At 37.3% G+C, this 23,026-nt stretch overlaps 1 protein-coding gene across 2 annotated transcripts in view; it reads left to right on the top strand.

Annotated features, from left to right (window-relative positions):
- The window catches only part of LOC129729532 (dual specificity protein kinase splA-like), a 90,445-nt gene extending 69,921 nt beyond the window's left edge, over positions 1-20,524 (top strand). For both annotated transcript variants that reach the window (XM_055688163.1, XM_055688164.1), the window contains 5 exons: positions 6,849-6,953; positions 7,036-7,229; positions 7,296-7,541; positions 19,239-19,363; positions 19,426-20,524. In XM_055688163.1, the coding sequence (XP_055544138.1) occupies positions 6,849-6,953; positions 7,036-7,229; positions 7,296-7,541; positions 19,239-19,363; positions 19,426-19,931 (1,176 nt within the window). In that variant the 3' untranslated portion in view covers positions 19,932-20,524. The remainder of the gene's footprint in view (positions 1-6,848; positions 6,954-7,035; positions 7,230-7,295; positions 7,542-19,238; positions 19,364-19,425) is intronic.
- Positions 20,525-23,026: the final 2,502 nt, after the last annotated feature.

Here is a 23,026-nt window from a genome sequence, read left to right as displayed (position 1 = left end):
CCAGACGCCATTTTAAAGTGTAGACATGTTTTTGAGTTATTCTACGTTTTATTTATTATTTCAGTTTTCGCGACAAAATTGTTGAAGTAGATCGTACGCTTCAGGTTTACCGATAAATGGTCGGTAGGACGCATATGGGGGAAGTTAGGCAGATTCGCCAACTGGGATACTACATGAATATTCAGCCACTCCATCTCCTCCAACGATCACTTCGAGTGAGGGCCGACGTTTGATCGGGCCAGAACACTGCGTCTTTGCCTTTATGGTATTTCATGATGAATGACGTAACATTCGGCAGCCTTTCGTATTGTAAATTTTCTCATTTACGGTCAGTCCGGAGCGAAAGAAGAGCGGCCTTGACACCCCCTTCTCGCTGGTTGTCAGCCACAGCAGAACCTTTTGGAGGAACTTGGTGTGCGCAATGAACCTAACTTCGGAGCTCGCCTCTTTCGTGGGGGAAGTAAAATACGAAGTGCCCTGCCAGTCGTTGCCATTCAGGGTGAGACAGGTCTCGTCGTCCATTACCACCGCAACGTCACGATTCGCCGGAAAAATCGCTTGACCATTTTATTCAAGCACTGTCATTGCATTGTTGCGTCATTGTTTGCAGCTCCGCGATCAGTGGACGGAACCACCGTTTTCTGAGCTGTATGTTCATTTGTGCCAGAGACTTTTCCACTGGAAGCTTTTTGTCGCTCAGGGTCGTCGGCCGTTTGGAACCGAGTTTTTTTTTCGATGCTTGATGCTGCATGGGTAGTTTCGTCAGTGCATATGAGGGTGACCCCATGAAAAATTGGCAATTTTTGTATATTTTGCTCTAATGCAAACGTTACTAAGTCATTCATCCTCAGGCTCCTCTACCTGTCTAATGGAAGATATGAAACTCATTAGGCATCGTTCACAAACTACGTAACGCATGAAGGAGGGAAGATGGGGGTTGAGTTTGCGTTACTTATTGTTACACATGGAGGAGGGGGTAGTTGAAACAGTTACATAACTGTGATTTTCCTTCAAAATCTTAAATTTTTGGGGCTTTAGCGTTACGTAATTTTAGGGGGAGAGTCATATTGAATGTTACTTATCGTTCCATAGGGGGGAGAAGGTTTAAAATCTGGATTTTTAGCGTCACGTATTTTGTGTACAACGCCTTATAGGTGCGAATTCGGCAGAACATCCATTTCTACGCTGTTTTTGTCGCACCCAATGGCGATGAGAACAGTAAACAACTACGTGCACGCTTTCCATACACAAATATCGCAAAAATATACCAAATATTGCCTTTACACCTCTTCATCGCTACCACGTGATTGGTCGTGAACGTAGAAGCGAGAATGACGAAACTTGAAAAAGTTGTACAGTTGCATGTTTTTCATATGCATAATCTCTCGGAAGATATTTAAGAACTTCTGTTGATGCTTCTGTTGAGGAAGCCAAATTGGAAATGAACGCGAACGGCATGCATGTGCTGCTTTATGCATGAAAATGAGACCATCTCTGCATAATCTCCCGGAAGATATTTGAGAACTGCTGATGGTGCTTCAGAAGCCAAACTAGAAATGAACGAGCGCCGCATGCCTGAACTGCTTCAATGCGTGAATAGAATTTGGAGAATTTTTTTTTTTTTGTAAGATTTGGACCACTGCGACCATTATTTTGATCTTTTGTGGTATACCTCTTCTTCAGTCTAGGTACTGTCGAATTTTCCCCTCACAAAAATCACAACATCATCGGCGAATCCGACCACTTCGAAACCTAGCTCAGTTAGGTTTCTAAGTAGCCGGTCTACAACCAATGACCACAGCAAAGGCGATAGAACTCCACCTTGCGGGCATCCCTCAGTTGTGTTTCTTGTAAGGGTAGTATTACCCAATACTTCAGTTATTTCACGACTATTCAGCATGGTTTTGATCCATTTTGAGGTATATGTATCAAACCCATGGTGTCCCATTGCGTTCAACATTGAGTGATGGGATACATTATCGAAAGCTCCCTCTATGTCTAAGAACGCAGCGAGTGCGATTTCTTTTGTATTCATAGATTTCGCTATTTTTGTCGTCACCATATGTATTGCATCCACTGTTGACATGTTGCTTCGATATGCAAACTGATACCTACTCAGCGGAGAGGTTTTTAGGTACGTTGATTTGACGTGATAGTCAATTAGTCTTTCCATAATTTTTAACATAAAGAAGGTTAGACTAATTGGTCTAAAGGCTTTTGGAAGTTTTTTGTCGCGCTTCTCAGCCTTTGGTATGAAGATCACTCTCGTTTTTCTCCAGTTAGTGGGTATGTGATTAAGTGTCAGGCTTGCCCTAAATATCTCGGTTATGAATGAAATTATAACCCTTCCACAACGTTGAAGCATTATTGGTAATAATCGATCCAGTCCCGGGGACTTATAGGGCTCGAATGAGTTGATTGCCCATTCCACTTCCAATTCTGTGAAGATATCGCAGGCTATGTAATGTCGCATTTTGAGAATATGTTCTCCTACCAATATTTCTATTGAAAAAAAAAGTGAGCATCACATATAAATTGCAGTATTAGCGGGGACTATGGTGCAGAAGGAGAAAGAAGCGAAAGTCAACCGGATCGGACTGTGCCTGATTTTTTTCGGTTCTATTCTTTTGCGGCAGAGGATAGTTTCCGACTGTAGAATAGACAAAGTGGATGGTGGTTGCAACGATGGAAGCAGCAGAAAAAGTACTTATAACCTACTAACCAAAACGAAATTCGGTTTTATTCAATGATAGAGGGTAATTGTTTCAATACAAACACTGTCCTTCTCGGGACAAACAAACTACAATTAGAAAGTTAATGAATTTTCTCTTATAGTTATACACATAGTGGTAAACATAGACCAAATTGACAAGAGCTTTCTTTCTTTCGTGGTGGCAATAGCTTCTCGCTGCCCTACGTCAATAATGCGGTTGGGTGTCAGATATAACCGTCTACTTCATCTTTTAATACAATTTTATTCAACACAGAGGATTATTTTTTATTTTTCACTGCTCATTGAATTTCAAAATGGCATTTATCGTCTAGTCTTTAGGCACTTTTCCGTTATTATTATCTACTACAATCGGTATTCGGCCATTTTGGGTTGTTTTATAGAAACCGGAGATCATTCTTCTTATAAACAGAAACTACACAAAAATGAATAAAAATAAGCAAACATTGAACCCGGCGAGTGATTACTCTGTGGCCTTTTGACGCACTTTCGGACTTGTAAGAGGCTCCAACATTCACAGAAACGGTTAAAGAGCTACAATCTTTGATATTTTCTAGTGGGTGCTCCAGGGCAATATTTTTTTCGCCTTTGTCGACTAGAAAGACGTAAGGCCCAATAAAAACTGCGCAACGGTCCTGAAACCTAATGTGGGGAGCAACATTCTGAAGAAAAACTCTTTTCTACAAATTTGTTACATTACGCTTCATTCATGTTCATGTTATCAGGAATAAGGGTGACCAAAATTTTCGATGAAATCAGATGACTAAATTTTTTATCTTTGTTGATCGAGAAAAAGATTGTTTTACAATATTGTAGCCCCGTTAATTTTAAGCAACTTTGAATAAAAAAGTAAATCAAAGTTTTTCTATCTTGGCAAATAACCTAACCTTTTTTACTTTTACTTTCTCTTTCAATTTTCACACCTTAAATGTCTACGGACGATTTTTAGAGCATTTTAAGACAAACATTCTGTAATCCTGAAAATATTTCAATTCCAAAGTTTTTTTTTCATCAAAATATACCCTCTTTTCAAATGCTTGTCGTATTTTGGGGCCAAACATAGAAAATTATTTCTTGATTTTATTCGAAGGGTTTATTTGATTTCACATAATGAAAAAATTTGAATAATATGTTATTTTTTATGTTTGAGTGAGTTCAATTTGAAAACATGATAAAAATTTTAAACAATTCACAATTTCCGCATTCTAAAGTACACATAATTATTTCTTTGTTTTTTTTTTTTTTTGAACTGGAAATAATTTAATTTGATCCAAAAATATTGAACATCGATCAACTGATTCAAAAATTATGAAAGTTATTACCTTTGTAGAAGAAGGTTTTTCTCTAGAATATTTCTATCGAACTCTGAGATCCAAATTTCCCCTTACATTCGGTTTATGGACCATTTTGCACTGGTGTTAGGAAAAAATCATCTGTAAAGAAGCATGATCGAGAGCAAGGAACGTAGACGGACTGTAGCCGCTAAAATTTCCACGAGCGACCCGCCGTTGGAAGTGGCGGCCTCCTGAAAGCGAACGACTGATCTACTCGTTTATTAAGATTACTTGAACATTAGTTTCTCCTCAGTGCAATCCGCACAAACTGGAGGTTATTTCGATGCAAAATGAAGATGTTTAAGTGTGTAAAGAGCCCGTTATTAAAAAAATACAAGAAATCGAAAGTAGAAAACAAATGAGTGAAAATTAAATAAAATTAACCCATTTCCGGCGGAAAAAAATCAAATTATACCTCGAAAAATGATTTTCAAACTCGTATACCATTGACACAAACTGTATTGCATATTGTAGATCGATCTTCTCTCTAACCGTATTAAATAGTTACGTCATTCAAAACTGTTAGTATAACTGTTAAGCTTTAATCAAAGTTTAAATATCAGGTGATGCCATACGGTATCACCCGCCGGGAATGGGTTAAAAATAATTTTTATCAAGATTGTCCAATTATTTAAAACTTGCTATTTTAGAAAAAAAAAACCGCAATTGCAGATTTAGGAGAAATCACACATTTGTTTTTACATACATTGATACAGAATTTTTTGAAATTTACATTGGAAACAAGTAGAGACAATCCACGCAACTTCGCTGAAACTTTCCACAGTTGTTTTTTTTTTATAAAAAGGTCATTTTATGATATCAGTTCTTCATGTAGACTGGCGACTGCTGTTTCAAAAGGGGCCTATCCAAAATAGTGACTGATGGACAGAAAAATGGCTTGTTTGATTGAAATGGTATCTTAAGCAAAGTTGTAGGTAATAAACTTGCGGTTCTAGAGAAAATATATAAAAATATTATATACTTCTCGTAAGATACCCACTAGGGTTCCAACCAAAAATCAATTCAATCAAATCAATCATCAGTGTGGCCACACATTGGCGAAAAGAGACGAAATCTTGAATACCAAAGCAGAAACCATTATTTGTTGTTTTGTTCATTGTAATTACTAAATAATGAAATTTATTTGTTTTTTTTCATCGTTACATCGTGAGAACAAGTTTAACATATTCATGAAAAATGTTGAACATGACCAAGTCATTATATAGTTGATAAAGTAATCAATATTCAATGCAAGAATGCCAACATTGTTGGCCAGAACTGACGCAGGCTTTCGACTTAGTAAACAAATTTCTACGATTTTCTGGTTGCATAGAAGTCCTTTCGTTGCATGGATTATTCGTGATAATAAGTTTATGGAGTGTTTTTTCATCCTCATCTATCTACTGAGTTATTCAAATTCGCTTCAATCCTAATACGCTTCAATCGTAAAATCATGCCTGAATGTTCTCTCTGAACGGTATAAAATCGGCCACATCATCACTCATGCTTTCTCCGACGGTTCACTCTAACCGTTGAATTCCACATTACACCACACTGAACTCGAATATGTAACGTTAAATAAATTACCACCCCCTTCTGAGAAGTACCCTTCTCTCATCCATTAGGCTACCACCACCACAATAACAAATATCACATTTATTCTCGACAGAATTGCTCTATCACTTTATACGATTCCCACTAAACCGCACTCCACCTCCGGGCTTGTGCCTTCGACCAAGCGCGATATTGTGGGTGGTGGCATTTCTTTCTTAGTCGCTTTGCAATGTCTCGCAAGAATCAGATTTTCCTTACAAGGCGCATGTGCGTTCGAACAAAATGGTGTTCCGTCGTCTACTATCGTGAATGCACCGCTAACACACACTCCCATATGAGCCAAACACAATGGCTTCGAAACTCCGCGCGGTGGAGTGGAGACACGAGAGAGAGAAACCATAGGAATCGGCGGTTAGTAATCACGAATGAGGAAAACGCAATAAAAAAATAAGCATAGCAATGTGTGTATGGTGAAGATCAATAGCGGAAAGCAGGTTGGGTGGCGGAAGACCGTGGGGATGAGTATATAAAATTTAGAACCCAATCAGCCAATTTGGAACAGCTATCCAGTAAATTGGGTGGGTCGTACGAAGCGATTCCGAAGAAAACGAATGGGAAGTCAAAAAATTCAATTTGGCTCGTTATTTAAGCTCTTGATTTTCCTTCCCCGACTCTTCAGCGGCTGTTGGCAGCATCCCGGCCCAGTGGTCTGAGTGGGGGCGCATTAGGGAGTCCTAAATTCGAGGAAAGATAATATTGATAGGATTATGTGTAGGTGGCAATTCAAGAAAACACACTTATTTCGTAATGTTTATACTTGGAGATTAGTCTAAAGTACTGCTAGAAAAAAGGACTGTCTAAAGACAACCAATAATGAATAAACACATGGTTTGAAATAAGTGTTCTATGAACGTTGTTGAAGTTGATGCATTTTTTTCCTGAACACCGACGGTGAAAAATTAGGGCGTCCTACGGCACTACACGTATATAATAAGCCTGTTCGATGAACGAACACCCATTTGCTCATACCTCCACATAATCCAGTTGCCAATCCTTCAGCAATCCGAATCCGAGTCTGCTGTCGTGCACGCTTTTGCGGCAGCACTAGACTATTTTTTCCCTGACGTGACGAGTAAAGTAGCATAGAACAGGAAAAAACAGCATACAGACTGGTATATGATGCCAATTTGTAATGAAATTGAATTTCGCCTGGTTTTTCTTGATTGCAGGTCTGGTTCCAGAACCGGCGGGCCAAGTGGCGCAAGGCAGAAAGGCTGAAGGAGGAACAGCGGAAACGCGGTGATGGGTCTGATCCGCAGTTATTGAATGATAAGGTAAATTGAACTGGACGCCAAATTACTACCGATTCGATCGAAATGTATAATCTTCCGAATTTCTCTTTTCATGCATTCATAGCTCGAAACAGATAGTCGAGATTCTAGCCCGGATATCACCGGTGACCCAGATGATGATGATATGCGTAGCTCCAGTGCTCCACCGCTGAGTCCAAGAATGGACTCGGAACCGGAAAGACCCCACTCGACTACTCAGCTGCACTCGATGACGCAATCCGGCTCAAACAGCGCAGGAACGCCGTCCCCTGGTTTAAAGTGAGCATTTAAATATCTCCTGCATCAAGCAAACTTTTAAACCGCCGTTTCGTACTCGTCATATAGATTCTCCCAGCAGTCAGAACTGAGTCCGACGCCTTCCATGTCGGCCGATTCGCCTATCGAAGTTGGTGGGCCAATTTCGTTAACAACATCGACACGTGCTTCAACGGAGGATTCCAGCCCGCTGCCAGCTCTTACCAATAATAGCAACAACAACAATAATAACTCCAGCAACGGTCCGAGTTCGACTGGAACGGTTAACGGCACTCCCAGCTTCAGCAGTCATCTCTTCGGAAGCTTCAGCGAGAGGTAAGTGCAGTACAATCCCCTATTTTCTCTTTGATAACTTCCGAAGAAAGTACCTCTTATTCTAATGTCAGTGCAATGGCATCACGCCTGAGGTAATAAATCATTTTCGACTGACATCCGCATGAGAGTATGCAAAAATCCGATAATTGAGATATTGCACTGACTTGCAGCAAATCCCATGCCAAGGATCAGATTTTACCAGTGACGCACTCTTGAAAAAGTAATGCAATTATAAGCATCCGGAAAGTGTGCGTCTGGCACGTGGCGGTTTTGTCCCGCTCCAAATGATCTAATACGAAAACAATCATTACACAGCAAGTCGTTTCCTTAACGGTCCGACCCTAAACATTTAGGCTGTTGGTATGACACATCATCGCTTTGTTTAGTGTTTTCGGATGAGTTTGCTCTCGAGTGGAGTGTTTCGAAAGCGTGTTTCGTCATCCCTTGCTTTGTGACGGATTATGCCGTGACTTTTTCGTTATTTTTAACGGCGGTAACTGCACCAAAATACTGTTATTTGCTGTCTTAATCAAGGGATGTGATGGTAAACATTGAAATGTTTTCTAGTCAATATTCTTTTTGTTCATGTATTTTTTACAAAATTCATGAACAAAAAGAAAGTCACTACATGAGCCCAATCCAATTACTTTTACCTAAGCTACTTTAACCTAATCTCATTCCAAAAAACATATATATTCCACCAAGCGATGAAACGTACATTAGATATAGTGATAAGAATATTAAGCACTCAACATATTTGTTTCATTTGTTTCACTTCTGCTAACCTGGTGGTTTTCCCGCTCTAAAACCAAATGAAATTTTTCTTAGCCTCCATATATTTTAAAAATTTGTTACTGAGACCCATTTTTAGCATTCTAATAAATTGTCAGTGCTCAAAGCACTTTCAATGGAAAAATATTGTTCAACGATTGCTCGGCTTGATTATATTCACTCGCTTGTTTTTCTTCTATTAGAAATCTATCTACAACTGATTTAGTACTAAAAAATCGAAGTCACTCAGGCAGTGATTTTTCAACTCACGCTGATTTAGATTCTGATAATCTTCCTATACCATTTTCCCTATCCCGTGAAACTGTTTTATATTGCACTAGTTTTGCGTTTTAATATCACTAGACTAGCAGATTTCGATCCACGATCGATGAAAACCTGAATTATGATATTGCATTACAAAGTATTGCTGACATTGATGGAGCATTAGATGATTTGAACAATTTAATACTTAATCTCCAGAAATTATCAGTTTCTAAGACTCGAGTGACATTTCATACACCAATTATTGACAATGGACTTCAACTTCTTACAAGCTTCGAAAGTAATTTTAAAAGATTTACGAAATCAAATATAAATAGATTATTCTCTTGCGAAATGAAAATTGTATGAGAGAAGTTGAACAACTAAAACCCTTCTCGAAGCTTTCAAAGGTTCTGAAGAAATCGCATTTTTTTACATATGAACAAAAAGCTCAAAAACTTGCTCAGCAGATCATAATTTTAATTTGAACGTTGTGAGTCCTATTGAAAATGAAGTAACACAAAAATGATAAGATCACCACTCAAGAATTTCATTCTGGTACTGGAAATAAAACTGAATGAAGTAGGTACGATCTATTATTCAAAACTTCAAAACATGGGGATATAAACTCATCTATTAACAACTTTTTTTTAAGGATTATTACACATAACAAATACCTATTTTGCAAATGAGCAGTTTGGTATTCGCCATGTACATCTCAGGAGTTACTTAGAATAACTAATATGATTCGAACTAATAAATCAGAAAGCTATTCCACTAGAACTACTCTTCTAGACATAGAAAAAGGCAATCGACAGCATTCGATTGACATCAAAGTTTGATCACATGAATGATACAAAATTACTCAACTGAACGCACTCTTCAGGTCATTAATGTAAATGGAAAATCTGATAGATTACACCATAGAGCTGATGTGCCTCAAGGAAGTAACTTGGGTCCGTTGATTTACCACCAATATGTGAGAAATTTCTGCTTTGTGACTATACATTAGGCTGTCCCAAAAAAATCAAGGTTGAAAAAGTCAAGATGCTCAGCCCAAAACTGAAAGATAATGTTATTTATAGCTTTTTTGTAGAACATTTCGACTTTCTAAAAAATCGTTTTCAGGTTGCCCAAACGGGATTTATGAAAAAATTACTTTTTCAAGCTACAAAACCACTCTTTATCACATTTTTTCAAATCTGTTCGATTTCTACATTTTTTCATAATTTTTTTTTTTATTTTTGTGGGGTTGTTTTTGAATATTTTGCATGGTTTGGTTCAGCATCGCATTCAATCATTGAACATCACAAAAAAGTGAATTTTTCTCATAATTTTTAGATAATACCCTTCAAAATAAATATTAAATTTTTTTTTATCAAGAACTGAAACTGCGAAGCGGGATTCCAGACAAAAATTTAAATGAAAAAAGATCCTTGATATCTTATCGTGGGGCTGAGATATTGGTGTTTTACTTGTGATGGAAAACTATGCATTTTGTCAAAAATGCCACTAAAGCTCTATATCTCCATTGCACAGTGTTTTATTTTGCCGTTTGTTTTGAAAAAAATGTAAAAGAGTGATAATGTAGCTTGAAAAAGTCATTTTTTCATCAATCACGTTTGGGCAACCTGAAAACCATTTTTTAAAAAGTCGAAATGTTCAACAAAAATGCTATAAATAACATTATCTTTCAATTTAGGGCTGAGCACCTTGACTTTTTAAACATTGATTTTTTTTGGACACCCTACTATACATGCATTTCCGTAAAAAGCATTCCCAACTGCAAAAAAGTCTATCTACATTTTTTTTTCAATTGCAGAAATAAAAATTTCTCGTATTATTTCGTAAAAAATCATTCAATTACACAGTGCAACATTTTTTTTGCCTTGGCTTCTATGCCTGTTTTTTTTATGAAGTTTGATGCGAAAATAAATTTCCCGGAGTTTGAACATATTTCAACTTAAGGGGCAACAATGGCGCCATTTTGAATTTTTGAAAAACTGGAATTTTTTTTAAGACCAAATATCAAAATTCTAAGAGTTTGTCCACATATTAGCATCTTTTTACCCATCTTTTGAAAAAAACAGATCTTAAATCGGACAAAAACTGAGCTCAAAACGGTGATTCTACGAAACCGGTTTTGGCATAGTTTTAGTGTATTTCACAAAGCAAAATGATATCGAATATTTCTGAACATTAATGGTAATTCGCTAATATCTTAAAGTGGTAGTCAAATAATACCTTATCTTGAGTAGAAAAGTCTCAGAAATCGAATGGTAGGTGTCTGATCGACGTAAAATGTCAGCAAAATGTCGATTTTGACCCAATTCCCCTACAATACAAAAATAGGTTTATCTGCTGACATTTTACGTAGATCAGATACCTACCATTCGATTTCTGAGACTTTTCTACTCAAAAATAAGATATAATTTGACTACCTCTTTAAGATATTAGCGAATTACCATTAATGCTCAGAAATAATCGATATTATTTTGTATTGTGAAATATACTAGGACCATGCTAAAACCGTTTTCGTAGAAACACCGTTTTGAACTCAGTTTTTGTCCGATTTAGGATCTGTTTTTTTTTAAAGATAGGTAAAAAGATGCTAATATGTGGACAAACTCATAGGATTTTGGACATAGGATCGCACCCCTCTGCTTCGCTCTATCTAACGTTACAAAAGCGGCTGATGTCTCGCTAGTTATCCGCACGCATGATTTCGATCCCTCCAGTGTCATACAACTCATCTTAGTTAATTTTACACCCACGTGTAATATCCCTATCACGTCATTTGAATCTACCTTTCAGAGTTGATTAGGAGAATATAAAAACATGAGTATTGTTTACTCATTTTCATGTAAACTGAACAAGCGTGCACTTTCTGAAGCATCAGCTTGTCAACGTTGATACGCCAAGTGATCAAGTAACATCGTTCTATACCATCGTTGTCCGCTGCCTGTAGTTCACCGGAGGAATACTTAAAAGTCAACCACTTCAAATCGTTCCCCATCTATCTCCACCTTAGCACCAACACAACGGGAACTCCCACGCTCCCTACCAGCTACCATGTACTTGTTTTAGCAGAGTTAATGACGAGTCCCAATCTCGCAGCTTCCTTATTCAAAGGCAAAAAGGCCTCCTCCACGGCCCTACGGTCCATACCGATGATATCAATGTCGTCCGCAAAACCAAGAAGCATGTGAGCTTTCATGATGATCGTACCGTTTCATTGCACGTTTGCTCTTCGTACTGCACCTTCAAGGGCGATGTTAAACAGTAAGTTGAAGAGCGCATCCCCTACTTCAGACCATCCAACGTTTCGAACGAGGCTGATGTCTTGCTAGCTATCCACACGCATGATTTCGATCCCTCCAGCGTCATACGACTCAGCTCAATTAGTTTCGTCGAGAAACCGTGTTTCAGCATGATCTGCCACAGCTCGTTTCTTTTCACTGAGTCGTATGCCGCCTTGAAATCCACAAACAAATGGTGCGACTGCAGGTTATACTCCCGGAACTTATCGAGGATCTGTCGCAGGGTGAAGATTTAATCCGTCGTGGAACGCCCCTGTCGAAAACCAGTTTGGTATTCGCCAACAAAGGATTCCGTTAACGGTCTCAATCTGAAGAACAGGATACGGGAGAGCACTTTATATGCGGAGTTAAGCAACGTAATGCTCGATAGTTGCAACAATCCAATCGATGACCCTTTTTATAGATAGGGCATATGAGGCCTTCCAACCAGTCGTTCGGCATTTGTTCATCCGCCCAGATCCTTAGTGATATCGGGTGGATCGCATAGTATAGCCGCTCGCTTCCCGCTTTTAGAAGTTCGACCGGGATACCGTCCTTCCCAGCGGTTTTGGCCTTTTTCAGCTCACTAATCGCCTTTTACCTCTTTTTGTGTTGATGATGATGATGATGGTCCTGTCACATATCCCTAAAAAGGTTCGAGCTGGTGATTTATCTATAGATAATTAATGTAGTCACATTTAAATCAGTTATACAAAAAAACGGAACTAATTTTACCTCCAGATATAAACTTCTTCAAAAACTGTTATCTTGATTCACATCGATAAAAATGTGAAGAGCTATAGAGTTACACACAACTAGCACAGGGTTTTCATGACCTTCAGCCAGACTAACCACAACTACTTCATGATTTTTCTCTAAGCATTGTTAAAGAATACATTTATATCTAAATTCCGCGCGCGAAGCTGAAACTTATGTAGTCACTTTCCATAATTTTTTAAAGCTACAACAACATAAAGAAAAAAAATTCATCATCACCACCGTGACGAACACAGTAGTTTTTGTTATAACATTACATATTAAAAAAGATCAAATATAAAATATGAATAAAATTTTACAACACAATCAGAACCGTTCGTAAAAACTTCGTCAATTACATGCTTCAATAAAACAATAAATAAATAGATAGAGGAACTGCTCCATTATTCATCTCAGCCCATATATTCATCTCATACAACATGAAAACACAATTGAAAACAGGAAAATACGCATATTTTCTTCTCAAACCAATCTGCTAATTCATGGAATGGAATCTTCTAAGTTCACTTTAGATTCCTCATAAAGTATATACCTCAAAAACTCACTTAAAAGCACTAAATTTGATATTATAGTCGGGCTTCTGCACTCGAAAACTCATTTAATTCAATCACCTACCTCAGAAAACGAAATCCGCGCATTGTTCTACACGGCTACAACGGGACTCGTTTAGCAGTCAACCAAAGTCAAAGTTTTTCCATCACTAGCGGACCACTTTTTATTTCAATCATTAAACAAAATTACTCACTACACTAAGAATACTTTCATCTTTGAAATGTTCACATCAAATTTCCAAAAACAAACTTGAGTTAGCAGAAATATATGAGATGAATTTCTACAATTCCTAGATTTCAACTGTATGTATTTTTATCTTTTTTCACTGCGTTGAAGAAAGTCAAAAGTTGAATGAATGAATAATAAAGTAGTTCCCCTAGGTTTAGGGTGGTCGGTATTACCGACTTCTCGAAAAACCGGTATTTCGGTATTCATAAAAATAAAAACCGATAAAACCGGTAAAAAACCGGTATTTTTATTTCTTTCGGATTAATACAAACCAGGGGTGACTCGTGGTCTTTAAACCTACTTTTTCAACTACAAAGTTCTTAAAATCATAGTTCGGGGAAGTAATGATGATTGTCCGCGAAAAAAAAACGCAAGTCATTTTCCCTGTACTATTTAAAAATAAAACTGAAAAATAATTAAAGATATGGGGTGTCGAACGTCTTCGGTAGTGGTTTTCTGCCGCAGTCTTATGCAAAAACCTGCCGAAGTAAGCCACTGCCGAAAACGTACCTACATAAATTTGGATTTGAAATTTATTTTTTGCTTAGCGTCTCAGGTTGCATCTATAAATGGACGTGTCGCTGCATGATTATGTTTTTGCATTTATGAGTACCTCTGCTTCATTACGATCCAGGTTTAATTTCTAAGATTAGGACCTTTGCGACCATTGTTTTGATCTCTTGTGGTATACGATCCAGATACAACACTGGATAACAGTGTTTGAAAAACTCCAATGAATGAATCTAGTGATATGATTACGAAGAACATAATTTCGAAACTAATGTAATAACGAAAAACAACATGCAGATTTTTATTTAAATTTTCTTTCACATCGCAAAACTTAGTTTCAAATTAGTGAACAACAATAAATTTCGTAGAAAAACAATATTTGAAACTGTTGAGAAGAGTATATGAATGAAATAAAAAAAAGAAATCACGAACAGACCAGAATTTACTTTTTACGAATCCGAATGAATCGAAGGTAAATACTTCTTTATTCTGTTCGATGCTCTTTAAACAATTCGTCCAAATTATTTATTACTATTATTATTATTTTATTAACTTTAGCTTCTAATGGAGAAACGAAAAATGTGGCATATGAACAAGTTTGTAACTGAAATAGAAATAAATATTTGAAATAACTGAAATAGAAATTAATATTTGAAATAGAAAAAGCAGAAACTTGTACACGAGTGAGGCCGGGTACATTCAGCTAGTTGCTAATAAAATTCCGCTGCGGTACGGGCGACGAAGCTTTGACCATGCTACAGCTATTTAAATTTCACTTTTTCAAGGAGCAGTAATTTTTAGGATAAAATCTTTATTGGTTGATTATAACACTTTGTGTCAACAAAAAATAAATTCCTAATCCAAATTTATATTTATTTATATTTTTTTTTTAGTTTTACTTTTAAATAGCACAAAATGAATAATGTCTTGCGTTTTTTCGCTGACATAATTGTAATTACTGCCTCATAATTTGTAGTTAAACTGGTAGGTTTTGAACCTACCCACGCGTTGCCTCTGTGAGTATGAGTGTGTGAAGAGATAAGCTGTTATACTTAAAAAATAAATGCTTTATTGAAGTTTTTTGTCATATTATCGATACACACAAACACATTGTCTGAATCCGAGCAGAACAAACAAAAAGATAACAAAAATTGGTAAATAGGTGAGGGAAAATTAATATATATGATGTTGCTTCTGTCTAAATGTATTTATTATATTAGGGAGCTCACTTAAAATCCTTCAAGGGGCGATAGAGGACCATGTTTGATGAAAAAAATCCTTCTACTCATATGGTCAAAAGTCAACTACTGCAGAGTTATTCACTAATTTCAGTTTTTGGTTATGTTTGCCTTAAACGAGCAGAAAATTGTGAATTCTACCACACTAAACGAAGGCGCGGCTGATTGCTTTTAAAGTGAAATAGTATCTAAACTAAAAGAATTAGGTGCTTGGTGTCAGAGAACAACTAGTAGAGTAGACTTCAATGTTTAATTTGGTTAACAACAAACTCCATGTTTATCACACATTTCAGAGAGAAAATTGCTGTTAAGTTCTCAAAAACATTTGATTTCATATTTGTTCCTTTCTCAAGGCTTCTTGTTCTTCCTAATTCGACATTTTTGAGACACTATTGATTACGAAATTTTCTCAGCTTTTCAAGAAAACCAACAGAATTGAGCTAGCTATCATATTTCTTGTGATAGACCTCGTTAAAGGTAAACATAACCGAAAACTAGAAGAAGAGAATAACTCTGCAGTAGTTAAATTTTGACCATATGCGTAGAATTTTTTTCATCAAATAGGGTCCTCTATCCCTTAAAGGATTTGATTAAAAGTGAGCTACCTTACACCCTGTATACATCGTCATGTGATTTGTAACGAATATACCTAAGTGAGAAGCATTCATTAGCCTAACAAAGATTTATGAATATTGTGGGAAGTTTTTTTTCCATTTTAAGAAAAATACCGAAAATACCGGTTTTTTCGTCTCTCCAATACCGGTATTTCGGTATTGGAAAAAATATCGGTTCTACCGGTTCTATCGGTTTTTGTTTTACCGGTAAACCACCCTACCTAGGTTCCAAAAATAAATAGTTCATCCAAAATAAATCCGTTGTTTAAACTTCGTCATGTAAACTCTCGTCATTATTTTAAGAATTTTAATTTTTGTACTGTACAACAGAAACTTTCACGTGTGAAATACATTGTCTCTTAAACTCCGCAAGCGTTGGTGCACGTTTAACATGACTTGGCATCGAATTGAAAAAAATTATACTCTCGTTAGAAAGAAAGGTGTTCTTATTTCATCCGCGTTTCTAGTGTTATATCTATGAAAATGTCTTCCTCTTTCAATTCGATCACACAAATATTGAGGTAGCAAACCATTATTAATTTTAAAAATGAACACCACAGACAAATAAACAATTCGTTGCTTCACGGAACCATTGCAAAGCGTCCAACATAAAAGCAGAGGAAGTTATTCTACCACAATTTAAAATCAAATGCATTATTCCATTCTGCGAACGCTGTAACCTCAATAATTGTGTGTTATTGGCCAAAAACAAAAAGATAGAGCAAAAATCCAAATGTGAAGATATAATTGACTTGTATAGCTGTATTTTACCTTATTCGGTAATTCGTTTTTCAAACGGCATAGAATTCCATACTTTTTGGCAATTTTCTTGATGACATTGCATTGTCAATGTGAGCGTCATGCTTGTCTTTTCTCCTCAGAAAACTTTAGAGTGCAGGAGAACATCTCACACTGCGAAAACAACTGCTCTCACACTAAAGAGCAAATCATCGCACATGATAGAAGAGAGCGACATACGATTTTTGACTGCTGAGCCTCCTGAAAGCACCGCGGTGTACTTTCTCACACGTATGGGCATCACGCACAATAATTACACAGCAGAGCTATCTGCGGTGCGTTTTACAGTTTGTTTCTTGAGCGTGGCAGAAGAGGGAAAAGAGATTGGGAGAAAAAAAATAGACTGCGTTGCTCGTGCCGGTCGAGTTTACCCTGGTTGAATTTGTTTTCGCGGTGTAGCAACACGAGGACTACACTTTTGCCCGGTAGTTTTCACTTTCCGGACTACTCGCCAGTGGACGCTGTGGTGTACTTCTGCGTTTTCTCTGTAGAGTGATTCCCCCCTCTTGTTTCTATCAGATGTGGGGTGAGCTGGAAGTGTGTTTGTCTCTCTGTAAGTTGGTTGAGACACTTTGGAGTAGAGAGAGAAGCAGTGTGGTGAAAGCATTTATTGCTACAAGCAGGCACATACTGAAAAGGAAGAGCGCGGTGAATTTTTTCTCCGCTCTTTCCACATACTGAGGAGAATGACAAGCATGGTGAGCGTTGAACTTTAGGTTGTCATCAATAATCACGCCAAGATATTTAATCTCCCCAACGCGACCAATTGCCTCATCATCAATCAAAACAGAGACATCGTCATTTACAACAGTACGCTAGAAAATCAAATATTTAGTTTTATCTATATTCAATTTCAGTTGATTATACTTCAACCATCTGTTTAGAGAACGTAAATCTTCGTTCAAGTGTGAAACGGCTTCTTCTACATTCTTAGCTGCAATGAATAATACGGTGTCGTCAGCAAAAAGATTGATATCACAAAAACGTGAAACTCGTCGCATGTCATTTATATACATAATGAACAAAAGGGGCCCTAATACACTTCCCTGTGGAACTCCAAGATCATTCTCCACGGGACGAGATACCGATGTACCAACATGAAAGAAAAAACAATCACTGATAAACATTTGGTTATTCAAGTGATTGTTGAAAAGCATTATTCTATATTTATACAATAGATGCATCATAGCTGAGACACCTTTATTCAGGTTTGAAACTTGATCAAAAGTTGCACAAATTTCGCACAATATTGATGTGTTTTTGCGCTTGGATGACTTTTGCTTATATGCTTCTGCTACCAATCAATTCATAACTTTTGGCAATGTCAGTCCTTATTGCGTTGGATTTAATTTAAATCGTAATTTCAATATTTTCGCAATATTCAAACACGCTTAGATCTCTAATCCTACTTTCACTTAATGATTAGCAAAAGCAATATATAAAAGTGTCAAAGTGTTTTTCTAAATTATTTATTATAAGTGCAGGTCAGCAAGTCCTATAAATTTTAATAACTCTGAGAAAAAAAAAGAAACAACCTGTCAGCTTCAATGCCTCCTACTATCTATTCACAAACAGTGAAACAAACCGTTTTCATTTCTGGTATGACATGTTACTTAGTCTACAATTTAAATTCTCATGCATACTGCAGCATCCCTCTATTATGCCACGAACGTTCACGATATGGCAAGTGCCATATATTCACGAGAGACCATCAGTCCGTACGAAGATAGCGCAAGACAAGCTCTCGTCCCTTGCCGAGCGGTAAGAGATATTATGTTATGCTTGTCGGAATCGATTTGAATCAAAATTTAATGCACCTGTTCAAGTTCTGTACACTTTGTACAAATCCGAGTGCTGTCGTGATGGTTCCGTTTTGGGACACCGAGTGAAGGTGAGGAATTTGCATCCGATGTGATCGATTTTCTGTCTCTTTTTCTGAGGCAGGCGAATCGTGACGCACGAGCGACAACCAAATCAGTGCCGAGCGCGTATTTCCCCGGTGGCCCTCCAGGAGGGAGCACAGAGATAGACATTATCAATTTTTATCAAATCATTTATCTTTCATCCACCAGATTTCAATTTCCATTTCACCGGATATGGCTCTAGGGATTCGGCGCTGCATGGCGGAATAGTGATGTTGAATGCTGGGGCTGAAATTAATCCAATTTAGTGATACGTATTCGGTATTTTTGTGATGCATTCGGTAACAGGTAGAAATTCAGACGCGTCACACCATACTAATTCATAACTCAGTTGAAACGTAAATTTGATGATATGAAAAATTAATACTTACTCATCGCACGAGCTGCTGCGGCTTGGATAAAAAGCTGTCTTATCGTTTCCGTGTGAAACAAAAAAGGAACACAAACTGAATTCCACGAAAATATATTTACCTTTTATTCATACTGTAATTGCGTCAGGCACAAGGAAAATCAAATTTGTAGTAAAATTGCTTTTCGCCAACGTAAATATTTACATGTATCTATTAGGAGGATGAAAAATACATATTCATCTTATGGCTCATCTTTTATAAAATAAAACCAGCAACGTATTGAACTCGGAAGCGGAAGTCTTCTTTCATACATCTCTCGCGATTAACTCACTAGCATCCAATTTACCTACTATTTTTCGCTTTCTTTCCCATTCCAGCAATGGAGGATTTCGACCGGTTTTGGACAATGGACAGCCAAGAACTACGCCTCCACTTTTTCTTCCTCCGCACCTTGCTTCACTTGGGTCTCAATTTGCGCCTCCACTGTTTCCAAATCTCAAAGGTATTCTGCTCAATGTGCACCAGTTAAAGTAGAAAATGCTCATTTTTTGCTCATCATTACAGCCGCCTTTCCCAGCTTGTGTTCATGTTGTCCGGTGAAGTCTCCCATCTCAACCGGATGCTCGACGGCCAGCTCGTCATCCAGTTGCACAACTCTGTCGCACTCGATTGCCACGGCTGGCACCACTGCCACTAGTAGCAACAGTGGAAATCCCGACCCGCGCTCGTCCTCCGTAGCTGAGCTCCGACGAAAAGCCCAAGAACATTCGGCTGCTTTATTGCACTCGTTGCAAGCCGCCGCAGCTGCCGGATTAGCTTTCCCAGGTTTTCATCTGCCACCCTTGTCGCTGCACTCGGCCCTCAGCGGTGCTCGTAAGCCAACCGATTTCATCAGTGATCTCTCGATGCATCACCATTTGAGCAATCATGCCGCAGGATTGACCGCTCTCGGTGGCAATCCAAATCTGAACAACAACAGTCCGAATAGCACCAACCACAACAACCCCTCAAACGTGGGCGGCGCGTCACCCGGCAGCAGGCATAGTGGTGACAAATCCATCAGTGATTAAGGGATACAAACGGCCGGTTCAAAGCAATTGTGATGATGAGAATGATGGATGATTAGTAGTGTCGAAAAAAATAATGTAAATACTTAATTACCACTAACTGGTAAACGGCAGCCTCCTCCCATTCGTACAGATCCGAAACGTACTGTTTAATGCGAATTAGTGACTAGTAAGAGTAGCGTTTATTCATTGCAATAACACTTAGTATTATAACATTTGTTCATTCCCATGATCCGTCATAATTAATTACTTAAATTGATTTATTACTGTGCAAATACCACTAAATAAACAACATTGGTAGCCAAAGGGCAGTTATTGGAAGAATATTCAGTGAAAACCGGATTGTAGGTTCATTCTGTAAAACTAAGAAGATTTATGTAAATATCACAATTAACACGTAAAAGCACAAGCGAAACAGAATCAAAACTAGCAGTTATATAACAAAGAAAGGTAGTAGAATTAGCGGAAGCGATGATGATAGCTGTGAATGAAGGTTTTGCTTGACGAACACCACGGAGTGTATGTTCAAATAATTAGCTAAAAAGGACGATTGCGGTCATGGAGATAATAAAGGAACACACCCTCTGATGTAACTAGTTGGAAGAATTTTTGTTTCATCCGAATTACCAAATCTATGAAAGCTGAAGCCGAATGCAGTTATGGACTTTTAATTAAACAATGGACTAAATCCACTCCAGCAAAGGAAAATATTTTTTGAAAACATCATGAAATTTATCATGTTCTGTGCTTACTCATCAGATTCAAAGTCGAAATATTGATACGAAAATGAATTCTTTGCTTCGTTTTTTTTAACAATTTTCAAAACTATATAAAAAGGGATATTTTTACCGTGTCAGCGTCAGCTATGAAACTGTACATACAATGTTTTGACTGCAGTTTTCTCACAGATTTCAAATTTACGCGATTTTTTACGCGGATATCCTCAAAACGTCACTTTTACGCAGTATGTTTTTAAATTTCAAACCGTTTATGCAGTGTTGGTAGAGTGTCCAAAATCCAATTTCAAAATATTTCCTGATTTTATTTGACTTTCGATTTTTCTCGATTTGCACGTGGAATTAACACTACTCTTGAGCCTTTTGTAACGTAACGTGTATTACGTAACACTAAAAATCTAAAACTAAAACTACGTAACGCTTTACAACCAGTTTCTCGATTTTAAAAATACTACAAGGTATATAACCCTAGGTTTAATTACAGACACAATAAATTCGATTGTTCAATGATTATTCTCACCCTCCCTTCATTTTTTCATAAATATATTTAACCCTTAAATGCGCAGCGATATTTCAGAAAATTTTTGGAATAATGTTTCAAAATGAATGTGTTTTAATTTTTTTTACAAATATAATAGATTGGAGCAGTTATCTAGGCTTTGATTTCTTTATTAAAACCTTGATGGCTGTTTAACGAATTTTATTTCTTAAAAAAACTGATTTGTAACGTTATTCGCAATGTTGTTTAAAAACAACATTGCGCATTTAAGGGTTAATTACACTTGAAAGAACTTCATTTACACTTGGTGATGTTGTGTCTGTAGTGTTTTTTTTTTGCAAACAACATTTAACAATTACAACTAAGTTAAAGTTTAAAAATATTCATATTTTTTGCTTCACAAGTTTGTTACATTTGCCAACAATTACATTCAGTGTATTACGAAGACAGCTAATATCATATTCATGAGCTAAACCTTCAATCACCATCAGTAGCAGCATTGTAATTTTGATTGCACGCGAATAGATGCCGTGCCCGCTGCAATGATAGACAACGAGAAACTACCGGCGCTCTGCTCCACATATACTCTACGCTTCTGTTGCTTTTAACAGCATGTTTTCTTTCAAGACATCAGTTTCTATTACGCTCTAACAGCAGGTTTAAAAATTGTTCATGAAAAGTAGTTATTTCAAACTTTTCGGAAAACCTTTACCTTTGAGACATCAAATTAGTCTAGGTTCATGGAAGCAAATAGGGATGGGCGATACTGACGAAAGTATCGATACGTTGGTATCGTGATACTTCAATAAACTTCGATACCAGGCATCGAAGTATCGGCTGGAGGAGTATCGATTATCGATGATTCGATAGCATCGGTATTAGACCTGCAATTTGTTTTCAAAAATCATCATTTAGAAAGTATCGATACCGGTACTCATCTCTCGCGGTGAGTATCTATGCCAAAATACTCGATACCGTGACCCCTAGTATCGATACCGTTTGTATTGATGCTAGTATCGCCCATCCCTAGAAGCAAATATAAATTGACCTAATGGGACGGGGAGACTCTGTCAATTTTTTTTTTGGATATCAATGCAGAGAATATCACGGAATGGTTGGTGTCTATTCATGTCATCTGTGCTAGGAATGCTCGCATGTGATTGGTTCATTGTTCGCGTAAATTTGTCCTTGATACTTTTTATCTTTTTTTACCGCTTTGCAATGAAAAAATAATGACAAATAGTGTATTACAAAATTGTTCAATACTTTATCTATACATCAAAATATTGGTTATTATTATCCATCATGTGGTTATGTTGTTATTATCGTTTGAAATCTGACGCAACATTTGCCAGTTTCATTGCCAATTTTATAGAATGCACACCTGTATAGAAAACAAAGACGTAGTCCCACGTCAAAATCTCAGTTACGGGACTGTCTCAACCACCCTCCTCCTTAATAGGTAACAATACCCCCTACCCCTTCAAGAGTTACGTAATTTGTGTACAACGCCTTAGCATGCATCATTAAAAACTTTTTATGCGGAATTCAAAATTTCCGCGTCGTTTTTTTTTGCGGATTTTAGAATTTAACGCCAAGCCTTGTATCACCCTCATAAAAAAGTGTCTTGTTTATATGGGACAGTTGCGTAGCTGAGAGGGGCGGAGGCAAGGATTTATGCATTTTCAAGACACTTGGCATTCAAAAATAAACAACATTGAAATTTGACTGTTTTTTTTTCATCGGTTAAAAAATGAAGCTTTAATCGTTTTGTGAAACGACTTCCGTGAGCCCGATTATAAAGGCTAAGTAAATCTTTGGATCTTTGCCTTGTAATACAATAGTCCAAGTACGTGCGGAGG

Source organism: Wyeomyia smithii, chromosome 3 (genome assembly GCF_029784165.1).
Source record: "Wyeomyia smithii strain HCP4-BCI-WySm-NY-G18 chromosome 3, ASM2978416v1, whole genome shotgun sequence".
NCBI lineage: Eukaryota > Metazoa > Arthropoda > Insecta > Diptera > Culicidae > Wyeomyia > Wyeomyia smithii.
This window is presented reverse-complemented; position numbering and strand designations above follow the sequence as displayed.